The sequence below is a fragment of the Gracilinanus agilis genome, chromosome 4 (genome assembly GCF_016433145.1).
Source record: "Gracilinanus agilis isolate LMUSP501 chromosome 4, AgileGrace, whole genome shotgun sequence".
Taxonomy (NCBI): Eukaryota; Metazoa; Chordata; class Mammalia; order Didelphimorphia; family Didelphidae; genus Gracilinanus; species Gracilinanus agilis.
Window position 1 is genome coordinate 418377443 of NC_058133.1, and position 25373 is coordinate 418402815.

Here is a 25373-nt window from a genome sequence, read left to right on the forward strand (position 1 = left end):
TGACCAAATACTCCAGCTTCTTTCCACATTTTAGTCCATACACCATCCAAGGAAAATGAAATGTGGTAACATTGTTTTCCTTGACAAAATCATAATGGCTTATTTTTAAATTTTTTAGGCTTTCTTAGTATTTCATACCCATTGTATCATTTGATAGAACAACTTATGAAGTGGGTAGGTAGTTCAAGTATTGTTATGCCCATTTCACAGATGAATAAACTGTGGATTTGGGAAGTTACATAACTTGCCCAAGATATGACAATGAGTTTGTTGGAAAAACTGAGACTAAATGCTAAACAACTCTTTCAACTAGGCTGCTTGATGGAAAGACTCCTTTTTACCCTTTCCTGTCATGTATCCTATTCAACTGTAGCTCACAAAATCATAGGCTTTAGAGCTAAAAGAGACCCTAAAATCCCCATAGGCCAAACATTTATAGATCAGACCCAGAGGAGAGAAATAAATTTTCCAAAATCACACATATTTATATATGCATAAACACATAATCTTCCTTGAATTAAATCCCTGTAACTATCTTACCCAGACCCACTTGTATTTGTTCCTAAACTTTTCAGAAGTTATATGTTATCTTGAATTAAATAAGAACCTGATAGCTCTAGCACAACGACTGAATGATACTCCTTAAAGTATACCAGAAGGCAAACTGTCATAGAATGGTTCCTTTTTCTGGTCCATATTTTCTTCACATATAACATGAAATCTTCAACTTTCTCTAGAGTCTAAACTAACCAAAGTTGAGAACATGTTCTGAAATTTAATCTCTACTCCTGACCTGTGGTATCCAAAAAAGTATCTTTGCTGTGTGTGTACATGTATATATTTGGGGGAATCTCTGCTAATATAATTTTGTACATTACTCTAGCCCAAAGGGTTTTTTAAAATGAAAATAATTTTACAAAAATGGCAAGATGTTTTATTTTAAAAATCTCACTATTTTAACACTGTATTGTTAGGTGTGATTTTTGACATCCAGCACAGCAACGCTATAATCTAACCAGATGCCATTTAACTTATGGTGCATTTTGTCAGATTCTATTTTATGCAGTATATATATGATGCTTAATATAGATTCCACAGTCCCGAATCTGTCAGTGTTCAAGATTGCATGTAAAATTGCTTTGTAAGGAATGAGAGTGAATGAATCTTGGAATGTCAGTAGACTATCTGCTCCTTGAGGGCAGGGTCTAGGCTATTTTTGCTTTTGTGTCTCCAATGCCCCCTTCGGTTTTTTTCCATTGCTGTAGTCTGTGTCTCTTACCCCAGCTACTTGCAACGTATGACCTTGGTTATGAGAAGGGTATGTTGAGAGGGAGCCTAACTCAGTGCAAAACCGTGACTAATCCTGGAGTAGCCATATGAAACACACACATTGTCCTGGCAATGGGGTCGTCATCAGTGCCTGCCTTCCTTATGCACAGAGGATGCTGGCACTGCTAGTTTTATTACTTGTATCTTACTAAAGAGAACAATATAGCATAAAAACGAATAGTATGTATCATAGGAAATAGTAAAAAGGTATCTTTTCATCAGGATGCAGCCGAGTTGGAGGAGTACCTTTCTGATTAGTATTTCTTTATGTTAGTGTCTGGGAAGGAGGAGAACCTACAGAGTACCTGAATCCACTTAGGAAGTAGCATGAAGTCCTCAAGGGGTTCCACATGACCCTGAAACATGTCTGGTGTTGATAACCTAACCCTGAACTCCTCTCGGGGCCCAGGACGTGCATTCTGCCCAGGCATTTCATCATCTTGAGAATGACCTGCACCTGCTTTTACTCTTCCTGTGAGGTTCATAGAGAAATAAATTTCTCTGGACACATATGGCCAAGAACTGGGCTTTCCAAGCTGTTCTCCTTGCAGCTAAAGTCAAGAACAATTGGCTCTCTTTTGATTAAAGCTGGCAGTTTCAGTGCCACGTTGGAGATTCATTTTTACCCCATTTGGCAACTGTTAAGGTTCTTTGACTTTAAGCTTTCAAGAGTAGCAAAAAATTCTGTATCTGTCCCATTGTGTCCAACCAAGCTCTGCATTCAGCACATGGTTAATCATTGCTTTTCAAATGAATGTTCTGAATTAGAAGCATATTATATTATTGTGAATTTCTTTAGCTGAAGTTTTGATTGAAGCTTTAACTTCAGAACCAAAGTTTATGTCCAAACATTTTTTAAAGGATGAACATTCTAAAACTGATATGATGTTCCTACAGTCACAAGTATTACATTTCCAGATTTGATGCTCATTAGTTACACACAAACACAGAGCCAAACTGGCCTTCTTGCCATTCCCAGTATGTAGCATTTTATTCCCCATCTCCATGACTTTGCACAATTTGTTCCCTATACATGGAATTCTCCCGTCTCCTCTCTTGGTATCCCTGGCTCCACTCAAATACTAAATGTTATTTGAGGCCATTTTTAAGTCTGTAATCACTACTGGTTCTCACTCTCCATTTCCTGAAATCATTTGTATAAATTTTTTGTTTCTAGTTCTGTAAAAGTTGCCCCTCCTAGTAGAATATGATCTCCCTAATGATAACAAACATCTTTCTATCCCTAGAGCCTAACACATAAAAGGTTCTTAATAAATGCTACTGAAGGTCAGCTAGGTGGCTCAGGGGAAAGAGTGCCAGGTCTAGAGACAGAAGTTCCAGTTTTAAAAAATGGCCTCACACACCTCTTAGCTGTGTGACCCTGAGCAAGTCACTTAACTCCAGCTTCCAACCTCTTACCAGCCTCCTGCCTTGGAACTAATTTTAGTATTGATTCTAAGACAGAAGGGAAGGGTTTGCTTCCTGAATGCTTACTGAATTGAATTACAGATTTGGGAATTCTCTCTGCATTTGAAGAATACTCTTCAGCTCAGCTGTTCTTTTGCAGTCGGTTCTTTTTGCCGTTTCATAAAAATACATATACACATTACTGTCCCTGAACCTTTATTTATGCTACAGCCCCATTTTGAATACCCCAATTCTACTTAACCAAAGTATTGTTTTCATTCTCAAAATTCTTATTTACATAATTAATCTTACCACTGGTCTTGTGCATGTCTCTAAATAACTGTATTGTATTCAAATTGTTTTAAATATCTGGTATATTTGCTTTATTAGTTTTAGTCTTTGAGGTCAGTTGCCTCTTTTATATATACCACAGTACTGAGCCCAGTACTAGCCATCCGGTAGATAATTAATAAATGCTTCATGAGTTGAAGGGTTGACTTTAAGAATTTTTGCACTGAAGAAACTATAGTCAGAGAGACAGAGTATAGTCATATAATGTTTACAGATGAACAAGCATATTATGTCAATGCAATGTTTTTCTTTTCTTGTCTCTTTTAGTTTTTTGACATTTTCATTTATTTTTAACATTGCTTTTTTTTTTTTTTTGGTAAATTTTGAATTCTTAATTCTTTCCCTCTCTTTCTCATACCCTCCCATGTGAACTGAGAAGGCAAGTAAAATGATAGCCATTATACATGTAAAATCATACAAAGCTCATTTTCTTATTAGCCATTTTTTTAAAAAAGCAAGAAAAATGAAGTGAGAAAATTATAGTTCAGTTTGCACTGAGTTTATCAGTTCTTTCTCTGAAGGGGGATAGCATTTTTTTTCATCAGGAGTCCTTCGCAATGATCTTGGATCATTGTATTAAATCACATTAGCCAACTCTGTCACAATTGATTATCATAACAACATTGCTGTTTCTGTGTACAATGATCTGGTTCTCACTTTGCTTTGTATCAATTCATATAGTTTTCTCTGAAAACCACCCCACTTGTCCTTTCTTAACATAATAGATCTCTATCATGGTCATAGTTCACAATTTATTCAGTTATTCTCTAATTGACAATTTCCAATTGCCACCCACAAAAGAACTGCTATAAACATTTTTGTACATATGGGTCCTGTTCTTTTTCTTTTATTTCTTTGGGATAGAGATGCAATAGTGGTGTTTCTGGGTCATGTACAGTGTTATGGCCCTTTGGGCATAGTTCCAAATTTTCTCTAGAATGATTGAACCAATTCATTACTCCACCAGCAGTGCATTAGTGTATCTATATTTCCATCACTCCATACAGCATTTGTCATTTCTGATTGGTGTGAAGTGGTATGCCAGAAATGTTTCTATTTGTGATTCTTATGTCAATAATGAATCAGAGCATTTCTTTCACATGACTAAAGATAGTTTTCATTTCTTCTTCTAAAAACTGCCTGTTTAGATACTGTAATCATTTATCAATTGGGTAATGACTCTTATTTTTATAAATTTGATATAATTTTATACTCAACATATATTTGAGAAATGAGATCTTTATCAGAAAAACTTACAAAAATATTTTTTATATTCATTGTCAGTGGTACCTTTGAGCATAATGTACTTTCTCTGATTAAATCTTTTAATTAGGTCTGTTTTTGCTTTTGCTTTGTCTGAGATCATGATTGCTGTTATTGCCTTTTTTATTTCAGCTGATGCATAATAGATTCAGATCCAGCCCTTTATTTTAATTCTATTTGTGTCTTTCTATTTCAAGTGTATCTCTTGTAAACAACATGTTGTAGGATTCTGGTTTCTAATCCATCCTTCTATCTGCTTATATTTTATGGGTAAATTTATCCCATTCTCATTCACAGTTATGCTTATGGTGTATTTCTCCCTATACATTATTCTTCTGCATCTTCCTCTCTCTTCTTTTATCTTGTTCCTCTTTAAAAGTATTTTGCTTCTTACCACTGTCTCCCTTCACCCTCCCCTCCTTCTTTTATTTACTTTTCCTCCAATTTCCCTATGAGATAAGTTATATTCCATGTGGGTGTTTATGTATATAAATACACACACACACACACACACACACACACACACACACACACACACACATATATATTCTTCTATGATCCAATTCTGATGAGAGTGAAGTTCGAGCACTGCCCAGTGCCTCTACCCCTATTTCCCCCTGATTGTCAAATTTCTTCCTCGTGTGCCTCTTTTATGTGAGAACATTTTCCCCATTCTACCTCTCCCTCTTTCTTCTCAGTGCATCCCTCTTTCCTCCTCCATTTTTTTTTTTTTGGGAGATCATTCCAATGTAATCTATTTATTCACACCTATATCCTCTGCCTATATAAATTTTTAACTGCCCTAATAATGACAAAGTTCTTTAGAGTTACCTATCAGTTTAACTTCCCAGAGTCCCTTATGATTACTTTTTCATGTTTACCTTTTAATGTTTCTCTTGAGTCTTGTATTTAAAAGTCAAATTTTGTATTCGGCTCTGTTTCTTTCATCAGGAATGTTTGAAATCCTCCATTTTGTTAAATATTCATTTTTCCTTGGAAGGATTATACTCAGTTTTTCTGGGTAGAAGAAGTGATTGGTGGATTCTTTCTGTTTTCTTTTTGTCCTTTGAATCTAAGCTATTGGGGAAGTTTTCCCTGATATTTTCTTGAAATATGATTTCTAGGCTCTTTGATCATAGTTTTCAGGTAGCCAAGCTCCTCTTTTCCCTAGAACTATGCCCCAGAACTATGTGTGAGCAGGAGAGTTGCCAATCATTGCCAGCAAAGGGATCCCTGTAATTGCTTTCAGATGAGTTATCTGACCTCCTTAGCATTTCTGGAGTGACAACTACATGTCACAGACTTCTTTTACTGATTTCCTAAGTTTTTATAGCTGGAAAGATGTCTTATCCCAATCTTATGTTGGCTTTGCTGTTCCAAAATTTGATTTGAGGTGTTATTTTTAAGTTGTTTAGAGAGGAATGTTGGTAGAGTTCAGTGGGGTAACTGCTTCATTTTTCCATCTTTGTAGTGTTTTTCTTTGAAGATCTTTTACCTTTGTCTGTTAGTGTTTATATAGAAAGACCTTAGGGTCCTAAGGTCAACTAACATCCTTCACAATTTTGTCTTGCTTTTCCGTTTTGCAAAGTCAGCAAACCAAATGTTAAAAAAAAAAAAAAAAACTACAAAGAAAAATGATCAAAGCTGAAATTCTGCCTTTAAGAAAGAATGGATAAATACAATAATAGAAGAGGAAAGAAAAAAAAAGAGACTGAAACAGAGTGCTGTATAATTATAATGATCACTCTTAGCTCCAAAGAAGTAATACAAGAATGCACTTTCTTCCCTTTTTTGCAGAGGTGGAGAGGATGAAGAATGGGGAAAACAATAGTACTGTCATACTTGGTGGATGTGTCAATTCTTTTTTTGGATGAATTGCTTTTTTTTCCTCTTACAGGATTTGGGGTGGCAGAAAGGAAGAAAGACATATTGAGAAATAGGGGTGATATTAAGACCAAAGGTATTGATTAAAAAATAACTTGAGTGCAGTTTGTTTGGCAAGTTGACAAAAAGCTGAAGAAAAACAAATTTTGCTTTAAAGTTAGTTAGGAAAGAAGTTAAAAGTGAACAAGTGATATATGGTCTCACAGAAGTTCCTCACAGTGAAACTGCAGTCTGTCCTGAACCAGGCACTCAGATGCCTTGGTTTGAAAGTTCTCAGCCAAGCAGGCAAGGCTATGCAGATGAACTGGCTGTACTCTCAAGAGGCTTCATCACATTGTGCTTAAGTCTGAATTTGATAAAGAAAGAGAAGTGAACTCCACAATCTCTCTCTGTGCCCTGGTGGGATTGCCACCTGACATCTAATAAAAATGATACTGGGAATTTGGATGCCAAATAGGACTCACACTTAGGAAGCCAAGCAGACCCGAAAACTCTCCAGTTCCAACCTCATTGTCCCCACAAGTTCTGTGGCTCTTGTCACATAGGAGGTTTTAGACTCGAGTCAAGCTTGCCTTTGAGCTAACAGAATGTAACACATTGATCAACAAGCATCTCTCAAGTGCTTTCTACCTGCCAGGCATCATGCTAGAGCCGGGGGTTAAAGGTATAAAGAGCAGGACAACCTCTGTTAACAAGGAGCTTCCCATTTAATGGAGAAATAGCAAGTACAAATATAAATGATCTAACATAGACATAAAGTGAATAGAAATATATGAAATCATAAAATACAAAGTAGGACACTAGTACTGAGGTGGGGTTATTTATATATAAAGAAATATATATATATATATACTCCCTTTCTCAATACTACATATATATGTGTGTATATATGTATATATATATATAAATTTACATATATGTCTGCATATACACCTAAAAATATAAATGAATGAATGAATGAATGAATGAATGAATGAATGAATGAATGAATGAAATTTCTCCTAGAGGCAATAGGAAGCTACTGGAATTGGCTGAGTAGGAGTGATATAGGCAGATGTACTCTTATAGAAAATTACTTTGGTCATGCTCTGTAGGATGAACTAGAGTGAGGACAGACTTGAGGTAGAGAGACCCATGAGGAGACTGTTACAATAATTTAGGTAACAGGTAATAGTGATTAAGGCCTGAATTAAGGTAGTGGTTGTTTGAGGCGAGAGACTGACCAGGTGTAAGAGACATGGCACAGTATTTGTCAGTGATTAGAGAGGAGGGCTGTTGAGGAAAACACCTGGGAGGTGTTTTCTGTTTTCAACAGAAATGGGGGAGTTGGGAAGATTTAGGGCTTTGGGAGCAGGGCTAGGGAGTTACTTTCTGGATAGGTTCTATTGAACATCTGGAATATCTAGGATTCCATCTGGCTCCCATTTTGACCTTCATGCCAAAGGATTCTTTTCAACCAAAGAGTTAGGGAAGTTGCTGAGTAGTGCCATCACACAGTAATTAGACTTTATCTTTGATTAAATTACGCACAGAATATGTACTAAGTACTCTCACTTTTTTCTTACTTGCATTTGGATATAGATGGAATTCAACATCTGTCTGTCTCTATCATTTTAGAAATCTCTGCAAATATTTGTTCCCAAGGGGCTGGTTTATGACAGATGGAGTATAGACTCTGCATCCCACTCCCATTTCCCATACCCAACCCTTATCTCTCCTCTGTAGGTTTAATGATAACATGTATATGGAAAATTGAAAGCACAGTTATAAACAGTACTTGGTGATACTTGGTGATAAAAGGTGATGTGATCAATTGACCATCAATGATGGTCCATGGTTGAGAGTACTGAAAAGGAGGCCAGATGGAGCACTTAGGTGGGATCAGATCCTTCCTTGTCTTGTGACTCTGGACAAGTCACTTAGCCCCAGTTGCATGGCAGAATACTTGCATTGATTCTAAGAGAGAAGATAAGGGTTTAACATGGGTGGGGGGGCTGGGGTTGGGGAGGGGAGGAAGAAAAGTAGGCTGGACTTGAAGTCAGAAGACCTTGTTTCAAATCCTATCTTTTCCACTGGCTAGCTGTGCCAATATGGAATCATTTGACCTCCAAATCTGTTTGAGAATAAGGATAATGATGCTTGTATAGCCTAACTTACAGTGCCATTTTGGAGAAAATGCTTGGTTAACATGTTGCAGAAATATGAGCTGTCATGTCAGGTAATTCTTTCTTGTGAAGGACTCTGTTGGCAAATCGTGATCACTTTTATTTTCTGTCTTTAGTGGAGAGAGGTGATAATGGAAGGAAATAGCTTTCATTTTTTCCATTTCTCATTATTCCTCAGAGTGCTGAACAAATTGCTGCACTGTGTAGGAGCTTTAACGAGGTTCAGCCAAGCACAGATAGCATGGAAGGACCCAAAGAGGCACAGGAGCCACCCCCAAGGCCATTGGCTCGACACCTCTCTGATGCAGATCGACTGAGAAAAGTTATCCAGGAGCTCATGGACACAGAGAAGTCCTATGTCAAGGTAGGAGAAAATAAACCTCTGGGAGTATGGGCTTATTTGCTTGTGAGGCCTGTGATTTTTGTAGGCATGTTCACAAGATTTGTCTACTATGTTCCTAATCATGAAATTGATGTCTTTTGCTTGAGATTATGGCAAATCAAGAAAAGGGAAAACCAGAAATGAAAAAAAAGCACAGTAACTCAGAGGAGGAAAAGTTATCATGTCTCTCTTGGTCACCAAGGTAATTATAAAAATTTAAACCATGGAGACAAATGTAATAGAATATCTTTTGTGAACAGTAACAAGGGAGACACCAATATTGGTTTGGTTAAGTTTTACCTGATTGTGGGCAGTTAACAAACTTTCAGTATAAAGAAATATAGTATTCAATTCAATTCAGTTAAATTCCACCAGTATTTAAGTGCTTATTTCTGTGCCAGGCATTGAACTAGGTACTAACAATAATAGACAAAAAGGAAGTAGTTCCTGTCTTCAAGAATTTTATACTCTACAGGTAGATGCCAGAGCTTAATATACCACTTATAGGAGCTAAGTCAATTATACAAAAAAATCAAGCCATTCCTCAGTTGACAAATGTTTAAGAGACATAAATAGGTGATTTTTCAGATTAAAAAATCAAAAACTACCTATAAGCACAAAAGTGTTATAAATTTCTCATAATTAGAAAAATGTGAATCAAAACAATGCTGAGGTTACCACCTCACATCCAGCAGATTGGCCAATATGACAGTAAAAGAAAAATAATAAATGTTAGAGAGAATGTGGCAAAATTGGGACACTAGTGCATTGCTAGTGGAGTTGTGAATTGATCCAATCATTCTGGAAGGCAATTTCCAATTATGTTCAAAGGGCTATAAAAGAATGCATACCCTTTGATCCAGAAACACCCCTACTAGGTTTATACTCTAAAGAGATAATAAGGAAAAATGTTTGTACAAAAATATTTATAGCCATACTCTTTATAGTGGCAAAAAAGAGAAAATGAGAGGGTTTCCCTTGTTTGGGGAATGGCTGAACAAATTTTGGTATCTGATGGTGATAGAATATTACTGTTCTCTAAGGATTGATGAACTGGAGGAAAATATGGCAGTATGCGTTTCCATATTACAATAGGAACTGGAAGAACCTACATGAACTGATGCAGAATGAAATGAGCAGAACCAAGAGAACATTAAACATAGAAAGTGAAACATTGTGGAACAATAAAATGTAATGGACTTTGCTAACACTAGACAATCCCAAGGGACTTATGGAAAAGAATGCTCTCTAATTTGAGAGAAAGAACTGTGGGAATAGAAACAGAAGAAAAACAAATGACTTATCATTTGTTTATATGGATATATGATTTGGGATTTTGGCTTTAAAAGATTGCTCTATTGCAAAAATGAATAATATGGAAATAGCAATAAGTGATAACATTTGTTTAACCCAGTGGACGTGTTTATTGGATCTGTGAGGTGGGGATGGAAAAGGGGAGGGAAGAAAATAAAATATGTAAACATGGAAAAATATTATGAAAATAAAAAAAATTTAAAGAAAGATGCCACTTATAGCACCTACACAGATGAGCCAAAGCTTAGATGTGTTGGACAGAACTTGGAAAAAAATAGTTTCAGACCTAAAGCAGATATATGCTGAGAAAGGCAGTTGCTAGAAGAATATAATCATGGGGGACAGCTGGGTAGCTCAGTGGATTGAGAGCCAGACCTAGAGAGGGGAGGTCTTAGGTTCAAATCTGACCTCATACACTTCCTAGCTATGTGACCCTGAGCAAGTCACTTAACCCCCATTGAGTTTGAATAAGTTGCTCAAGAGGCCTCTTCAAGGTGGATAGCAAATATGAAAATAAATCCCAAGATTCCTAACTCTTTGACTACTAGACAACATTGCTATACTAATTTCTGTACTTCAACAAATTTAATTCAGTAAGCATTCATTAAACAGCTGTTATGTTGTGCCAGCCCTATGGGAGATACATAGATGAAGCATGAGCTGGTTGTTTCACTGAAACAGCCAAGGACACCTTGACTATCCTGAGGTGTGATGCCCCCTGGCAGGGGAAGATCACAAAAAGAGACTCATCTCCCCACCTCTGTCTGCAAGACATTTCACCATTCCATTTTCTCAGGGACTCAAGTGTGCTAGAACTCTGCCATAACCCTGTGGTGGAATCTCTGCCTGGTGGAGAGTAATTACTCTTCCTGAGAAACACCGCTCATGAAAAGGCCTTTCTCTCCTGGCAAAATACCAAACCACCTGGTACCCCCTGGGATTTACCCCTTACTACCTTCTGACAATTTTGGCATCTTTTTTCTATGCCTATATTTAATGTAGAGATTTAAGTTGTTGCCAAGGATGTTTGATTTGACCCAGCTGAGTCAAATACTCATTATTTGGAGCAGTTGTGCCATTTCCAGAATCATGAGCTTGTGACTTTGCTATGTCACTTTTCTCCAGAGCATCCCACTCTGGAATACACTTGCTACTCTAAGATGTGAACATGGGAAGGAGGTGAATTAGAAGAATATGCAGGAAAGTGAATGAGAATGAAAAGAAAAAAAAATCCTATAGGGAAAGTAAAGGGAAAGACTGAAATAGTCTTATGGTGTATGATTAATTCATTTAAATATGAAGTTACTAACAAATTTCGTTATTTATACTGGTGTTGAATATTTTTGATGAAATGTCTAACAATGAACAATAATATAAGGTTATAAATTTCAGAGAAGATACTGACCTGCATTGGTCTAGGGAATTTTTTCATCAGGGGGTTCCTTTTGTCAATCACAGATCTAGTACTTATTTAGTTCCCTTCTCTAATATTTTCTGATCCTGACCATAGATAGTTGTTACTATAGTTCTAACAGTTATTTTACCTTACTTAGACTCAGTTTCTTCATATATAAAATAAGAGAATTACATGAGATCAGGGAATCTTAACCTTTTTTTGAGTGATCACCCCTTCTGGCAATTGGGTGAAGCTTACGGACTCCACAGAACGATGTTTTCAAATGAATAAATAAAAATACATAAGATTATGAAGGAAAACCAACTATATTAAATTATAGTTATGAAAACATTTTTTAAAAGTTCATGGACCCAAATTAAGAATTCTTGAAAGTAATGTTCCCTAAGATCATCTGAAGTAAAATGTGGTTTCTACCCTTCTGGCTCTTAATATTTTGTTAAAATTAATCATCATGATGCCTTGTGGTTAACCTGGCATTGATAAGCCTCATCTTTTTTTAGCTGTGTGTAGTCTCAGACTGTACATACACTCTATTTATGAATAATGTTATTAAGAAATTGAAGTTTCATTCTAATCTTGAATTGTCATGATTTTGCTTTCTTTTATTTAAAATAGTCTTTATATAATGTACTTCACACTGTTAGATCACTTATATGAGGTTTCAAATGTTAGATAATCCAAAATTTTTTTTCCTCTTGTCTGGAGATTTTATTTATGTTCGGATATGGATGTCTCTCAAGTGTTTGAGGACATTTATATTTTTTTTTCAGAAATGAAACCACAATATTAACCCCATTGTCCTGCTTCCCCATTCTTTCCACTTTCCCACCCCCTTTGCTGGGCCTCAGTTAACTCTTACTGATAAAATACTGAGCTGGCTATCAGAGAAAGTAATGGTAGTTACTTCAGACCAATAGTTCTTAAACACTTTTGTTTCAAGTACCTATTTGGCAGTCTAGAGAAGCTTTCCCTTGTCAGAATAAAGTTTTAAATGTATAAAACAAAATACATATGTAGGAAGGAAAGAAAGGAGGAAACAAACATATTAAACAGCAGTAAACACTAGGTACGGTGTTAAATGCTTTACAAATATCTCATTTGATCTTCAAAATGACTCTGTGATGTAGGTGCTATTATTATCCCCATTTTGTGGTTAGGAAAACTGAGGCAGACAGCAATTAAGTGACTTGTTCAGAGTCATATAATTAATAAGGTCTGAGGCTGGATTTGAACTCAAACCATCCTTACTCCACACTTCCCACTGTACTGTTCAGATGCTTTATAATAGAATTATAAATATAAACAAATCATATTTAAATAGTTATCAAAATATTTAAAAACAACAACAAACAAATTGATGGATATCAGGTTAAGAAACCCCAGTAGACATTTCTCTGGGCAAGCTAATTAACTTGCTGGCTCATACTTTCTCTAAATGAAGTAGTTGCTTTGGATTTAGAATTTGCTCCTCCAAAGTGCTGTTTGATTAGTGTAAACAGAGATAATATTTGTGTAAACAATAAACCTAATTGAGCAACCCAATCAAGAAAAATTTGAATGCAAGACAATTGACCAGTTGGCCATATTTTTTATCAGGTGGATGAGAAGTAACAATTACATTTTAATGTCAAGAAATATAAAAGGGTACAAACCTAACATTTCCTAATGAAAATAGTCCAAAATAAATCTCAAAGAGGATTCCCATGGGAACCATGGGAGTTGTCTAGTACCTTACTTTGAGTTTTCTGGTTTGTTTTTGTGGTGTAGATAACAACACATGGTTTTTTGTTTTTGTGTCTTTCAGGATCTGACCTGCCTTTTTGAATTATACTTAGAACCACTTCAGAATGAGACGTTTCTTACCCAAGATGAGGTAAGAAATCCTTCTATTGTTTATCTATGGTATCACAACAAAGTCATCACCCCTGACTTTCTATTAAATTTAATCCCAGAAAAAAATATTTATCAGAGGAGCCACCAAATAGATTTTAAAATTGGAAGCCTCTACAGAACTTCTAGTGAAGAGAGTCTTGGATCTCTGCTCATGTGTAGCATCTACCCTAAGGGCAAAGGGGTTGCTGGTAAGAAGTTGGAGTTTGGAAAGTAGAGGACAAACTATACCCTGTTAGGAACAGGCATGGGATGAAATAGAAATTTTATGTGCATATATACATAGATGTTATCTCATTTGAAATGAGAAAAAAATGGATTGTGGTCATTTTTCACCCACACTTCCCATTTTTACTAATGTAAATTTTGTGTTTGTCAGTGAACACAGTGATGAAATTACAAATGCTTCTACATGACCCTTATATTCTGTCTTAGAATCAATAACAAGTATGGTTCCCAAAGTAGAAGAGTGGTAATGGCCAGGCAATTGGGATGAAGTGGCTTGTCCAGAGACACAAAGCTAAGAAGTGTTTAAGGTCAGATTTGAACTCAGGTCCTCCCTTCTCCTGATCTGGCTCTCTATCCCCAGAGCCCCCTAAATACCCCTTTGCTCATTTGCTTTCAACAGTTTTAAGGCTTTTAAATTTCTTTTCATCAGAATCATCTATTTTACTTCTTGTTATCCCTTTTCATATTTAGTCATATTTGGTGAAGAATTTTACTCTTAATCATATTTGAATGAGTGAATAAAGCATTTATCTAGAACTTATCATATACAGAGCCCTATGCTAAGCATTGGCATGAAAAATAGAAAAAAAGAGTCCCAGCTCTTAAGGAGTCACATTCTAAAAAGGATACAGGAACCCTTTGCTAACTCTTTTAATTTTGGCACCTTCCCCTCTGTTCATTATTTTATCTATCCCTTATATAGCTTCCTCTGTATATATCTGTGTGCATGTAGATTGTAAGCTCTTAGAGGGCTGTGACAATATTTTGCCCCCTTTTGTGTCACCATTGCTTAGCACAGTGCCCGGCTTTTGTATTAGGTGCTTAAATATTTACTGATCAATTGATCAGAGATAATCACATATAGATTCAGCCACAAGTCAGATGAAAAAGTCCCACAGTCCTTAAGATGGAATGGCAAAGAGATGTTGATGCTTCTTCACGAATGTCATTTCCATTATAATAATATAATATATAATAGTGAGCAGCTGTCAGAGTTGGGAGACACAGGGGAATTGAGCATCTTGAAAACCAAGGAAGAAGAGAATATCAAGAAAAACAGGGCTTTATGAACTCTGTCAAAAGCTGGGGAGAGGAAAAAGAAGCCAAAATCTAAAGAGAAAAAAACCAATAACTTTCAAGAAAATAATTTTAGTAGAATTATTGGTGAAAGCCAGACTTCAGATAGTTATGGAGTAGAAATATAAATATATAATATATTTTCCAGAAGTTTGATATGGAAAAGGAGAGAAGCTTTTTTAATATGAATCCTGGGGTAATTGGTAACACAGAAGATAGAATGCCAGGTCTAGAGTTAGGACACATCTTCATAAATTCAAATCTGGTCTCAGACACTTACTAGCTGTATCACCTTAGGCAAATGACTTACCCCTGTTTGTCTCAGTTTCCTCATCTGCAAAATATGCTGGAAAAGGAAATATCAACCCCCTCTAGTATCTTTGCTAAGAAAACCCCAAATGAGGTCATGAAGAGTCAAACATTACTGAAAAAATTCCATAACAGCAACAAGCTACTCTGTGGTCTCAATTTTCCACCTCTAAAATGTATGCCTTGGGTGGTGGTGGTGGGGCAGTTGGGTGGCTCAGTGGATTGAGAACCAGGTCCAGAGATGGGAGATCCTAGGTTCAAATTTGGCCTCAGACAGTTCCTAGCTGTGTGACCCTGGGCAAGTCACTTGACCTCCACTGCCTAGCCCTTACCACTCTTCTGCCTTGGAGCCAATACCCAATATTGAGTCCAAGACAGAAGGTAAGGGTTTAAAAGCAAAAAAAAAGTCATTGGAGCCAAGTCTGATGAATAATGTAAATGAACAAGCTGATTTAGGACTTTGGTAGCATCCCTAGGAGTGTTTTCTAGGTGGTGTCTCCACAGAGGATGTTTCCTAAGATGAAAGCCGAGGTCAGGGCTGCGGATCTTGTGATGGGTTCTCATAGTTCTTGGCTTCAGGCTCCTGGGCTCTTCCCTCTATCTGAGGGGGAAATGATGGTCAGAGAGGGGCTTGCTGGGTTGGTTTGCTTGGTAGATGCTGCCTCCTCTCTCCTTCAGGGTACCCTGCTGTTTCTTCTGCTAGGCTGGCTGGCTTACCCTGTTTGGGGCAGTTGGTTGCTAGATGGTGGGGTGACCGACTCCTCCACAAGAACAAAGGCGACCACTCCCCAGGCTCCTGCAGCTTTCAGTCTGATGGTGGCTGTCGGTCAGCTGTTGTTGTTAGTGCTGATGAGGACGTTGGACCACCTCTCCATACTGATGTGTTGGAGCTAGGCTGGAAGCTGGTCGCCTAGCTTGGCAGGCGCTACTGTTCCCCAGGGTCTTGTGCTGTCTCCATTAGGATCTAAGGGGAGCTGGTGGTTTGGTTTCTCTGGCTCACACTGCCTCTTATCTCTCCATTTAATTGCCTTCTTGCTTCAGCTCTGCTGGCTTGCCTGTTAAGAAAGACGTCATCTTGCATTTTCTTCCCAGTTTTTTAAAATGATTTGATATGTATACATTTGGAACGCAAAGGTTGGTGTTGGCCTACAAAACTTTCTTTTGAACAAATCATTTCATTACGGACACCTCTAAAACATTTTAACTCAGATTTGGATTGTCAGCCATTCATTTGGTGGCATCTGTATTAAGGTGTCCTTTGCAGTATTTATTAAAATATAATTTATATTTATCATTTATTAACTATGTTTTATAAAATAAACTTTTTGCTTTGGATGCCAGGATATAGCTCGATCAGTTTTTCACCAAATGATATATTATCTGGTATGAGGTCTTATGAAATAGTTGGCACTTAGTAGGTATTTTTTGGATCACATTTAATGAAAACAAGTCAATATTAGATTTTGAAAATGTGAAGTATCAAGGCTGTGGAGAATCAGTATGATGTGATGGACAGAAAGTCAACTTCAGAGTTAATAAGACCTGAGTTCAAATCTTGAATTTGACATATAATGGCTATGTGACCCTGGACAAGCCTTTTAATTCACAGAATCTCTAGGGAATTCTTTACACTGTACATTGAAGAGCAGGTGATTATCTGCAGTGGTAAAGGGAATTTCCTCTTTGGTAGTTGCTTATACTAATGAAATTACATCTACTACAGAGGAGAAGTTAGCAATTAATCTTTCACCAAGCATCTATGATGTGGTATTTAGATACTCATGCAATATCCTCTGTTCTAATTCTGACCTCCTTGCAGATGGAGTCTCTTTTTGGAAGTCTGCCAGAAATGCTGGAGTTTCAAAAGGTGTTTTTGGAAACCCTTGAAGATGGCATTTCTTCATCCTCTGACTTTAACATACTTGAAACTCCCTCCCAGTTCAGAGTAAGTATCTTAGACTTGGTGTTCCAATGAGAAATAGTTGGGTATGTGTAGAGAATTCTTAAATGAAGGCTCACATTTTTATAACATTGAATATTTCTTGAAGAGCTTCCCACATAACTCCCTCTAAAGGGTAGTATAGATTTTATGTTTCATTTTGGAGCTGGAAGAAGCCTCAAAGATTATCCCTGACATCCCCCTCAATTTATAGATGAGGAAAAAGAAGCCCAGAGAAGGCAAATGACCCCAAATTACATGCCTGGTAGAAAGGATGGAGCTGGAATGGGGTCTACTGGTATTTGTATACAACTGTAAAGCAGAACAGTAGCCAAGATTAGTGCAGTTTAACAAGAAAAGGTCCTCTCCTAGTGAATTGAGGCATGGATAATTTGGCTTGAGTTTTATCTTGTTTCTTAGACCTTGTCAATTGTGTGACTCTGGGCAATTCACTTTGTCTCAGTTTCTTCATATGTAAAATGGGAATAACAACAGTACCTCTCTCACAAGGTTGTTGTGAAGATGAAGTATTGGGTATAAAAAAGTGGTTTTAAGCTTGAAGAAAATAAAAATGTGAGCTTTAGAAAGAAATACACAAGAGGCAGCATAGACTAGTGGAAAAAGTCCTAAACTTAAAATCTTGAGACTTAGAGTCACAGCTTTGATGCTTACCAGTTGTGTGACCTTGGGAAGTCACTTTGGAATCTCTGGGCCACAACTTCCTTATCTATAAAATACCTATGTTACCTGCTTCCCATGATTTTAAGCCTTCAAGTCATTGCTATAACATGGAAAAAAAGGATTGACATGAATAATTTAAACCTCTATTTAATTCTAACTAAAGTCTCTTTTCCTACTGAAATCTATTAGAAGAGCTCAAAAGTAGATCTTCCAGTGAGAGTGCCAATGAGTACTGAACTCTGTGGAAGGAAGTGGGGGCAGCCCCACTTAGGGGGTGGAAAGCAGAAGATCAGGACTTAGCTATTCTATAGATTGGCTCAGTATCCCTAAATGATTTATGCATGCACCATATGGGATGTTCAATTTATGCCATTTATTTTTGAGAAAACACTTTATTTAATTTTGATAAAATCTAGACTTACTGTGGGGGAAAATGCTCTAATATATTCTGATTTTTTTTTTTCTCCTCCCTTCAGAAATTACTCTTCTCCCTTGGAGGCTCCTTTCTTTATTATGCAGACCACTTTAAATTGTACAGTGGATTTTGTGCCAATCATATCAAAGTACAAAAAGTTCTAGAGAGAGGTAAGTGGTAATTCTGAGCTATATTCATATGTGCTGATTTATTTTTTTGATGTGAGAAATGGAAGGTCTGTAGTTAGCAAGCTGAAGTGGTAAGGGAAGGAGGTATAATCCTTATAGACTTAATCTCTTCCTCTGTTAACTTGTCCTCTTATACCCACTTTTCCCTAGTTTTTCCTCTTCCTTTTATAAGTAGTCTTCATTCTGTTAGGATGTAAATTGCTTTAGGGCTAAGACTGTCATTTTGCTTCTATTTGTATCCCTAACTCTTAACAAGGTGTCTGTTACATTAGCATGGCTTAATGAATGCTCTCTGACTTGATTTGCCTATATATACATTTGTTCTGGAAAGTGACATTGAGTAGAAAATTTCTAATTAACTTCTATTTAAAGGATAGTTATTAGTGTCATGTACCTAATAACTGAGATATTTGTTTTCTGTCCTATAATGATATTTATATTGGTCTTCCTTATTCATATTCCCACTCCCTTAACCATACTTTAATCTAAATTCCCACCCATAATGTTCAGGATAGGAAGTTATGTTAATCCCAAATCTCATTTATGAGCTATTTAAAGTCAGAACTAACAGAGATATTCTTTAAAGGAAAAAAGGCTCAGGACAAGCTGATTTCTTTTGCAATTAAAAGTTCTGTGTCAAGACTCTGGAAAAATCTCACATCTGCCATAGACTTTTCTATGTCATTTCTCATTATGACCTTCCTTTTCAAAGATCAAATATATTTTCATTTACTCAGAATTTTACGGGGAAAGGAAAGTGCTTCTTAGGTAGTTATTTACAACAATGGACAGGATAAATACAAAAGAATGTGTGGATCTTTATTTTTCTACTTTAATTCTTCCTAGTAGTAAACCAGAATAGGAAATCATTTTTGTGTGTCACTAGATTTTTTGCTATTCCCTTATTAATCTCTGCATGAAAATACTTCCCTTCCCCCTACTTTTTATTTATTTAAAATACAGTTGGCAAATTTTCCATTCTTGAACTGTTTGAAGAAGCAAAATTTGTTTTTCACACGTTATTTTTCACTTTTGTGTATCCCTGTTAAGATGTCTTTTATGGCAATAATTCAGATGTTGTGGAGTAGATTTTGCTGACTCGATGCTATGATACTGGCAGGCATTGATTCTTTCTTTCATCAGAGGACATAGAAAAAAATCAAATACACAGTTAATGGATTTGAGAACACAAAAGTATACCAAACATTAAAAGGAGCTGTAGCTACTAGGATTGAAGGGCTAATACTTCAACTCACCCATCAATTTAGTGCAGGAAACATTTATTAAGTGCATTTATTCTGAGCAGGGTGAAATTCCAACCACAAGTTTCATAACTCTCTTATTAGGCAAGATATGATATACACTAATTTACAATATCATAAAGGCATAGAGATATGAAGAGTCATCCTCACTTGATGAGGTGACCTGGGGTTGTAGCTGAAACCAAGACTCTCTTCTTTTGTCTCATGACTTATAGCGAAAACAGATAAAGCATTTAAGGCATTCTTGGATGCTCGAAACCCTACCAAGCAACATGCCTCCACCTTGGAGTCATACCTCATCAAGCCTGTTCAGAGAGTTCTGAAGTACCCTCTGTTGCTCAAAGAGCTGGTGTCGTTGACAGACAATGAAAGTGAGGAACACTATCACCTGACAGGTAATTGGACCACTTTCTCATATTAAAGTGCTTTTACAAAAAGAAAAGAATTCATATGGCTGTGTGACTTTTCTCTGTCCCCTTCCTTGTGTCTGCACTCTCCCTTCCAATTCTCCCTCCCCACCAAAATTATTTGTCAGTCTGTTTAGTTTTAGGTACAATTACAATTTTAGAAATGTTGGTAACATTTTGGAAATAATATTTTGAACCTGCAATAATAGAAACAGATGCATCCTAATTAACGGATGGGATTTCCTGGTTGCATTGTGTACTGATCCAGCTGATCCAGAATGCTGGGGGAGGCTCCATCTTGTGGAGGTCTACTGGCAGAACTCAGTTTAAAACAAACATTTTGCAAGGACCAAATGCTTATGCTTTTTAGATGCTCATCCTGACTTTTATCACTTTGTATTACTTTGGAGAGCTAGAGCTTATAAATAAATGCCATTGGTTGCAAATAGTGTGTAAGCAAGTTTCTCTTTGATAGAAAAGAGGGTGCCTTGTTAATAATCGGAATTGAATCCTTTAAGGTAGAGGAAGTAATAAAAATCTCTGAAGAAAGATTTTGTTAATAAGCATTACATTTGGGGAGTAATGAAGCAAGATTTAAAAAATGACTGAATTCCTTGTTTTACAAGTTGGGCATGTTTCAGTGTTCAGAGAAACAAAAACCATGGAGTATCTTTGGCGAGAAATATATTGATCGAGGTTTCTTTTTAAATTACACTTTTTTTTGGTCATCTAAGCTAATTCCTGGATGAAATCATATACTTCAGTGCTAGTCACAATGTCGGAGAAGTATCTAGCACAATTTGACTTCTCAGAGGATATAGTTAAAAATCTCTTTCCACCCAATGTAATTTGTTTAGTTCCTATTAGAAACTGAACAAATTAAAGAAATTAAATAGGGCTACTTAATGTTATGAACATTGACTCTGAGGTTGCCTCTACTATCTTTGACCTGCTTTGTGACTTTATTCATTATGTCCTTTTTTGTGTTATTATTTTTCCATCAGTCCACAAGGCACTTTAGCAATGAAATCCGTGTTAGCTTTGTAGATCTTTACTTATCCCGACTTCCATGGCCACTGATGAGTCAAGTCCCCCCGGGTTTGGCACTATCTTCTCTTCATGTTTCCAGAGGGTAACCTTGAGGAGTCAGGGATGATGGTCTAATGATGTCCCTCACTTGTGTGCTTCTTTCTCTACCAGATTATTATTTGAGAGTCATTTAGTCAACCAACCTTAAGTAAAATCTAGAAAGGCATCTCCATTAAGAATGAGTATCCAAAACATGCCCCCAAAGGTCTGTAACACAGTCCAGGGGAAAGTGGGCTCAATTTTAGATTGCAGATGTCAAAAAGGTGACTCACAGCCCCTGATTTCTGGAAGTCTTTTTCTCCTATTTTTAGTTTCCTTTTCTTGTGCTTAAGAAATGTCCCTTTAGCATGGTAAATTTACCTCCAGTTTGTTCTCAGCTCCCAAGGCACCACAAGCAGATGACTGGGAATGCCTTTTAGGACACTTACAGGAATATGGGAAGTTCAGCACCCTCTGGATGTGTAAACCGTAAAGCTCCTTATAAATACTTGTTATTATTCATTGAGTCTTTCATTTTTACTGATGAGGAAATCGAAGCCCATTGCCAAGGGGTAATTTAGTGGCAGAGGAAGGACTAGATCCTGGAGCTCCTGGTTCCTAGTTCAGTGCTCTTTCCACTAAACCATGTTGCTTATTATATAAAGTGAAATTTTGTGGCTAAAATTAGCAAGCATGTAGGGGAAATTTTACCTTTGATTTTAATAATTATTTTTAATTTTGTTTTCAATTTGCAAAAATGTACTTTCTCTCCTTCCCTCCTCATCCTCCAAGTTTAAGGGAACAAAAGAAAAACAAACCCTTTGCCCATCCCAAGAATGCATAGTCAAGCAAATCAAATTCCTTTATTTCTCCAAGTGGTAGTCTTTAAAGCTATGTTGCTGTGGATCATAAGTGTAATAATGGATTCCTGAAGTTAGATTAGTTATGACGAATGTTTATAATCCATAATGCACAAGAAATATCTTTGTAGAGGAGCTCAAGATGAAAATGTGTATACAGAGAAATTAAAACACTGCCACAACGTAAGACTGACAAATGCTGCTGTGGTTGGTCTGTCTTTAGTCTTCATTCCTGGCTCCTTTTGGAGTCTTCACATTTTAACTATGGAAGGCATTAAACACACACACACACACACACACACACACATACACACACATACACACACACACACAAAAGGTAACTCATTATTAACATACAAAAGATAAATGGTATTTGTTTTTAATTCTACAGAAGCACTAAAGGCAATGGAAAAGGTAGCAAGTCATATCAATGAAATGCAGAAAATCTATGAAGATTATGGCACTGTGTTTGATCAGCTTGTCGCAGAGCAGAGTGGGACAGAGAAGGAGGTGAGTTTGACTTCTGAGTTCTCTTGGGTGTTGTGTTTCGTGCACGGGGGCAGTCTAGGATCTTGGGCTCCTTGGGTGGATGGGGGTCTGACGGGTCATTTCATCTCATACTGAATTCAGAAAGTCTTTGTAACTTGATTTGTCACTGACCTCCTGGAAAAGGTGACATTGCATTTGCAATGAGCCATTAAGAGCTTATTGGGACTAGTGGCAGTGATTGAGAAGGGAGGAAAGCAACGAAACCTTCTCTTTTTAAATACGAATTCACATGTGAATTGAAATGAATATTCCAAGTTTTAAAATTTTATTTCAGTAATATCATCTCCTTCTAAATCTTTACCTATAAGAAACAATACAATTTAAGCCCAAGTGGAATTGAGCAGATGTTTGCTGGACCTTTATTAGGCGTCTGTTGGGACAGAATACCCTCATACACAGTTTCCAGCCCTCACAGTGCATTGACTAAGCTCAAGAGAGGGATGTGGGGACGTGTGAAGCAAAAGGGGAATGGACCTGTGATTTCAGTGATAAAGGAACCTCCCAATAAGAAAATTCTCTGCATTAATCTAAGGCACTATCTTTTATGCACTTTCCAGTCTCAGATTGAAGAGCAGAAATGCCTGGCCCAGGGTCACTGCCCATATATATAAGAGGTGGAACTTGGAACACCTTTTTTTCTGTCCGACTAATTTTTCATTCATTGTACTATGGAAGTTCAGTGCCTCTCGTGATATATAATGACACATAGAGCAACAGTGTAATAAAAATTAAGCACATTAGAGCAGTGCACATTTAAATGCTATGTGGTATACAGCAGGAATAGTTCATTGTGGACTGGGGGAATCTGGGAAGGTTTTAAGGACAGATTTAACATTTAAGTTAGTCTTTAAAGGAAGGTGTGAACAAAGCTTTAGGCATGTGTAGGTATGGGGCATGTTTAGGGGACAAATAGTTTAGTTTCGGGCAACTAGGTGGCTCAATGGAAAGAGTGCCTGGTCTAGTGTTAGGAAGACCTGAAATCAAATCTGGCCTTAGACATTTATTAGCTGTGTGACACTGGGAAAGCCACATAACCCTATTTGCCTCAGTTTCTTTTTATAAAATGAGCTGGAAAAAGAAATGGTAAACCATTGAATATCTTTGCCAAGAAATCTCCAAAAGGCGACATGACAAACAATTGAATAGCAACAACACAGTAGTGTTTGAGTACAGAGAATGGGGTAGGGAATAGTATGAAATAAAGCCAAAAGGGTCTTAAATCCTAGACAAAGGGAGTTGAGTTTTACTTGATAGTCAGCAAGGAGCCACTGAAGGTTTCTTAGCAAGGAGGGATGTGACTAAATATTGTATCGGTTTGACAATGAGTCAAAAATACTGAGTTTTGTATGCAAGACTCTGTGGGAGATACAAAGAAATAAAAAAGACAGTTCTTTGCCCTAGTGAGCGTACAACTTAATTTGAGAGCCAAAATAATCCTCAAAGAAAAATAGATAACAGTTTGAGGCAATGAAAGAGAGACACAATGAGTGATAGTCCATTGCTACAGGAATTCAAAATATAGAAGGATCAGTGTGGCCCACTGGGGCTGCTGGAGAAGGCATCCTAGAGCTGTAGGTTGGGTTAGAATTATATAAATGAGAAAGGAGGAGAACATTCTAAACTATGTAGGAATGGTTTAGGAAAGATCAGGAAAATGTGAAAGAAAGGTGTATTTTGGGTAGACCAGTCTGGCTGGAAGAAGAAATTGTACAAGAAGTCGATGGAAGATGGAAATGGAAATATTAGATAAACTTATGGAAGGCATTGGGGGTGGGGAGTGTTAAGAAATATAAATCTTTACCAGCTTGTCCCTTAAATGTTTGTCACCTTGACTCCCATCTAATTGGCTTAATTTTTTTAAGCATGTGGGTTGGGAAAGGGGCACCTGCTTATCTTTATGATAGGTATAATTAATGAAGACAGTGATTCTTAATTTAAGTTTTGAAGTAGCAGCTACTGATTCCAAAGTAAAGGAGAGAAAACTGGGGCCAAAGGGTGGAAGTTTAAATTGATTTTAGCTTGATATAAGGAAGAGTAGTTCAATAAGAAGAATAGGGATAGGAAAGAAAGAAGCTGATTTAGTAGCTGGTGAATTCCCATCCCTAGAAGAAATGGTGTACTGGATAGGAGGTTAGCCTGAATGACTTCTTGGATATCTTCCAGTTCTGAGATTCTGGATTTCATTTCTGTATTCTCTTCTGGTTTCTATCTAGCTGTTTTTATATAACCCTTGTTTTTAACCTTCTGACAAGGAACAAAATGACCTAAGTGGAGATTATTCAGAGACCATCAGGAGTTTAAAAAACATTACTCTCCTAATTCTGTTGGTTCCAGGCCTCATAGTTTTTATTAATAGACCTGCAGAGGTTTATGAATTAGGGAGGATTAATGTGCTTGTTCCTGGACCTCACATTAAAGACTAAACTTCAGGGCAGTGTGGACACCGCAGTCATCTTAATGATGATACACATACATGAAACTCATCTCCCATGATTATAGAGCAATGGTTCCCGAACTTTTTTGGCCTACTGTCCTCTTTCCAGAAAAAAATATTACTTAGCCCCCTGGAAATTAATATTTTTAAAATTTTAATAGCAATTATTAGGAAAGATAAATGTACCTGTGGCCATCACTGCCTCCCTGGATCACTGCAGCACCCACCAGGGGGCGGTGGCACCCACTTTGGGAATCACTGTTATAGACTATAAAGTCTGAAACATATCATAGTAAAATGAAATACTTTCACAAGAGTATTTCTCAAATCAGCTCAATATTATTATTATTATTATTATTATTATTATTATTATTAATTCTTTAAGCTGCAGAGATGCTGTTGACCTGCATTAGTAGAAGGAGTCTCTGCATCTGGGAATTCCCTATAGCAAGGAAATGGCAGGCCTGGTCCCATTTCTCTATCACTCACTATATATTTAAAAAAAAAACCCAACAATTAAAAAACCCTTTAATATTCAAAGTATCGATCCTAAG

At 36.9% G+C, this 25373-nt stretch overlaps 1 protein-coding gene across 1 annotated transcript in view; it reads left to right on the forward strand.

Annotated features, from left to right (window-relative positions):
• TIAM2 (TIAM Rac1 associated GEF 2) overlaps positions 1–25373 on the forward strand; it is a 153816-nt gene that overhangs the window by 121123 nt on the left and 7320 nt on the right. Inside the window, exons 13-18 of the mRNA XM_044675470.1 lie at positions 8578–8763; positions 13317–13385; positions 16836–16961; positions 18113–18221; positions 19717–19896; positions 22228–22346. Coding sequence (XP_044531405.1) covers positions 8578–8763; positions 13317–13385; positions 16836–16961; positions 18113–18221; positions 19717–19896; positions 22228–22346 — 789 coding nt within the window. The remainder of the gene's footprint in view (positions 1–8577; positions 8764–13316; positions 13386–16835; positions 16962–18112; positions 18222–19716; positions 19897–22227; positions 22347–25373) is intronic.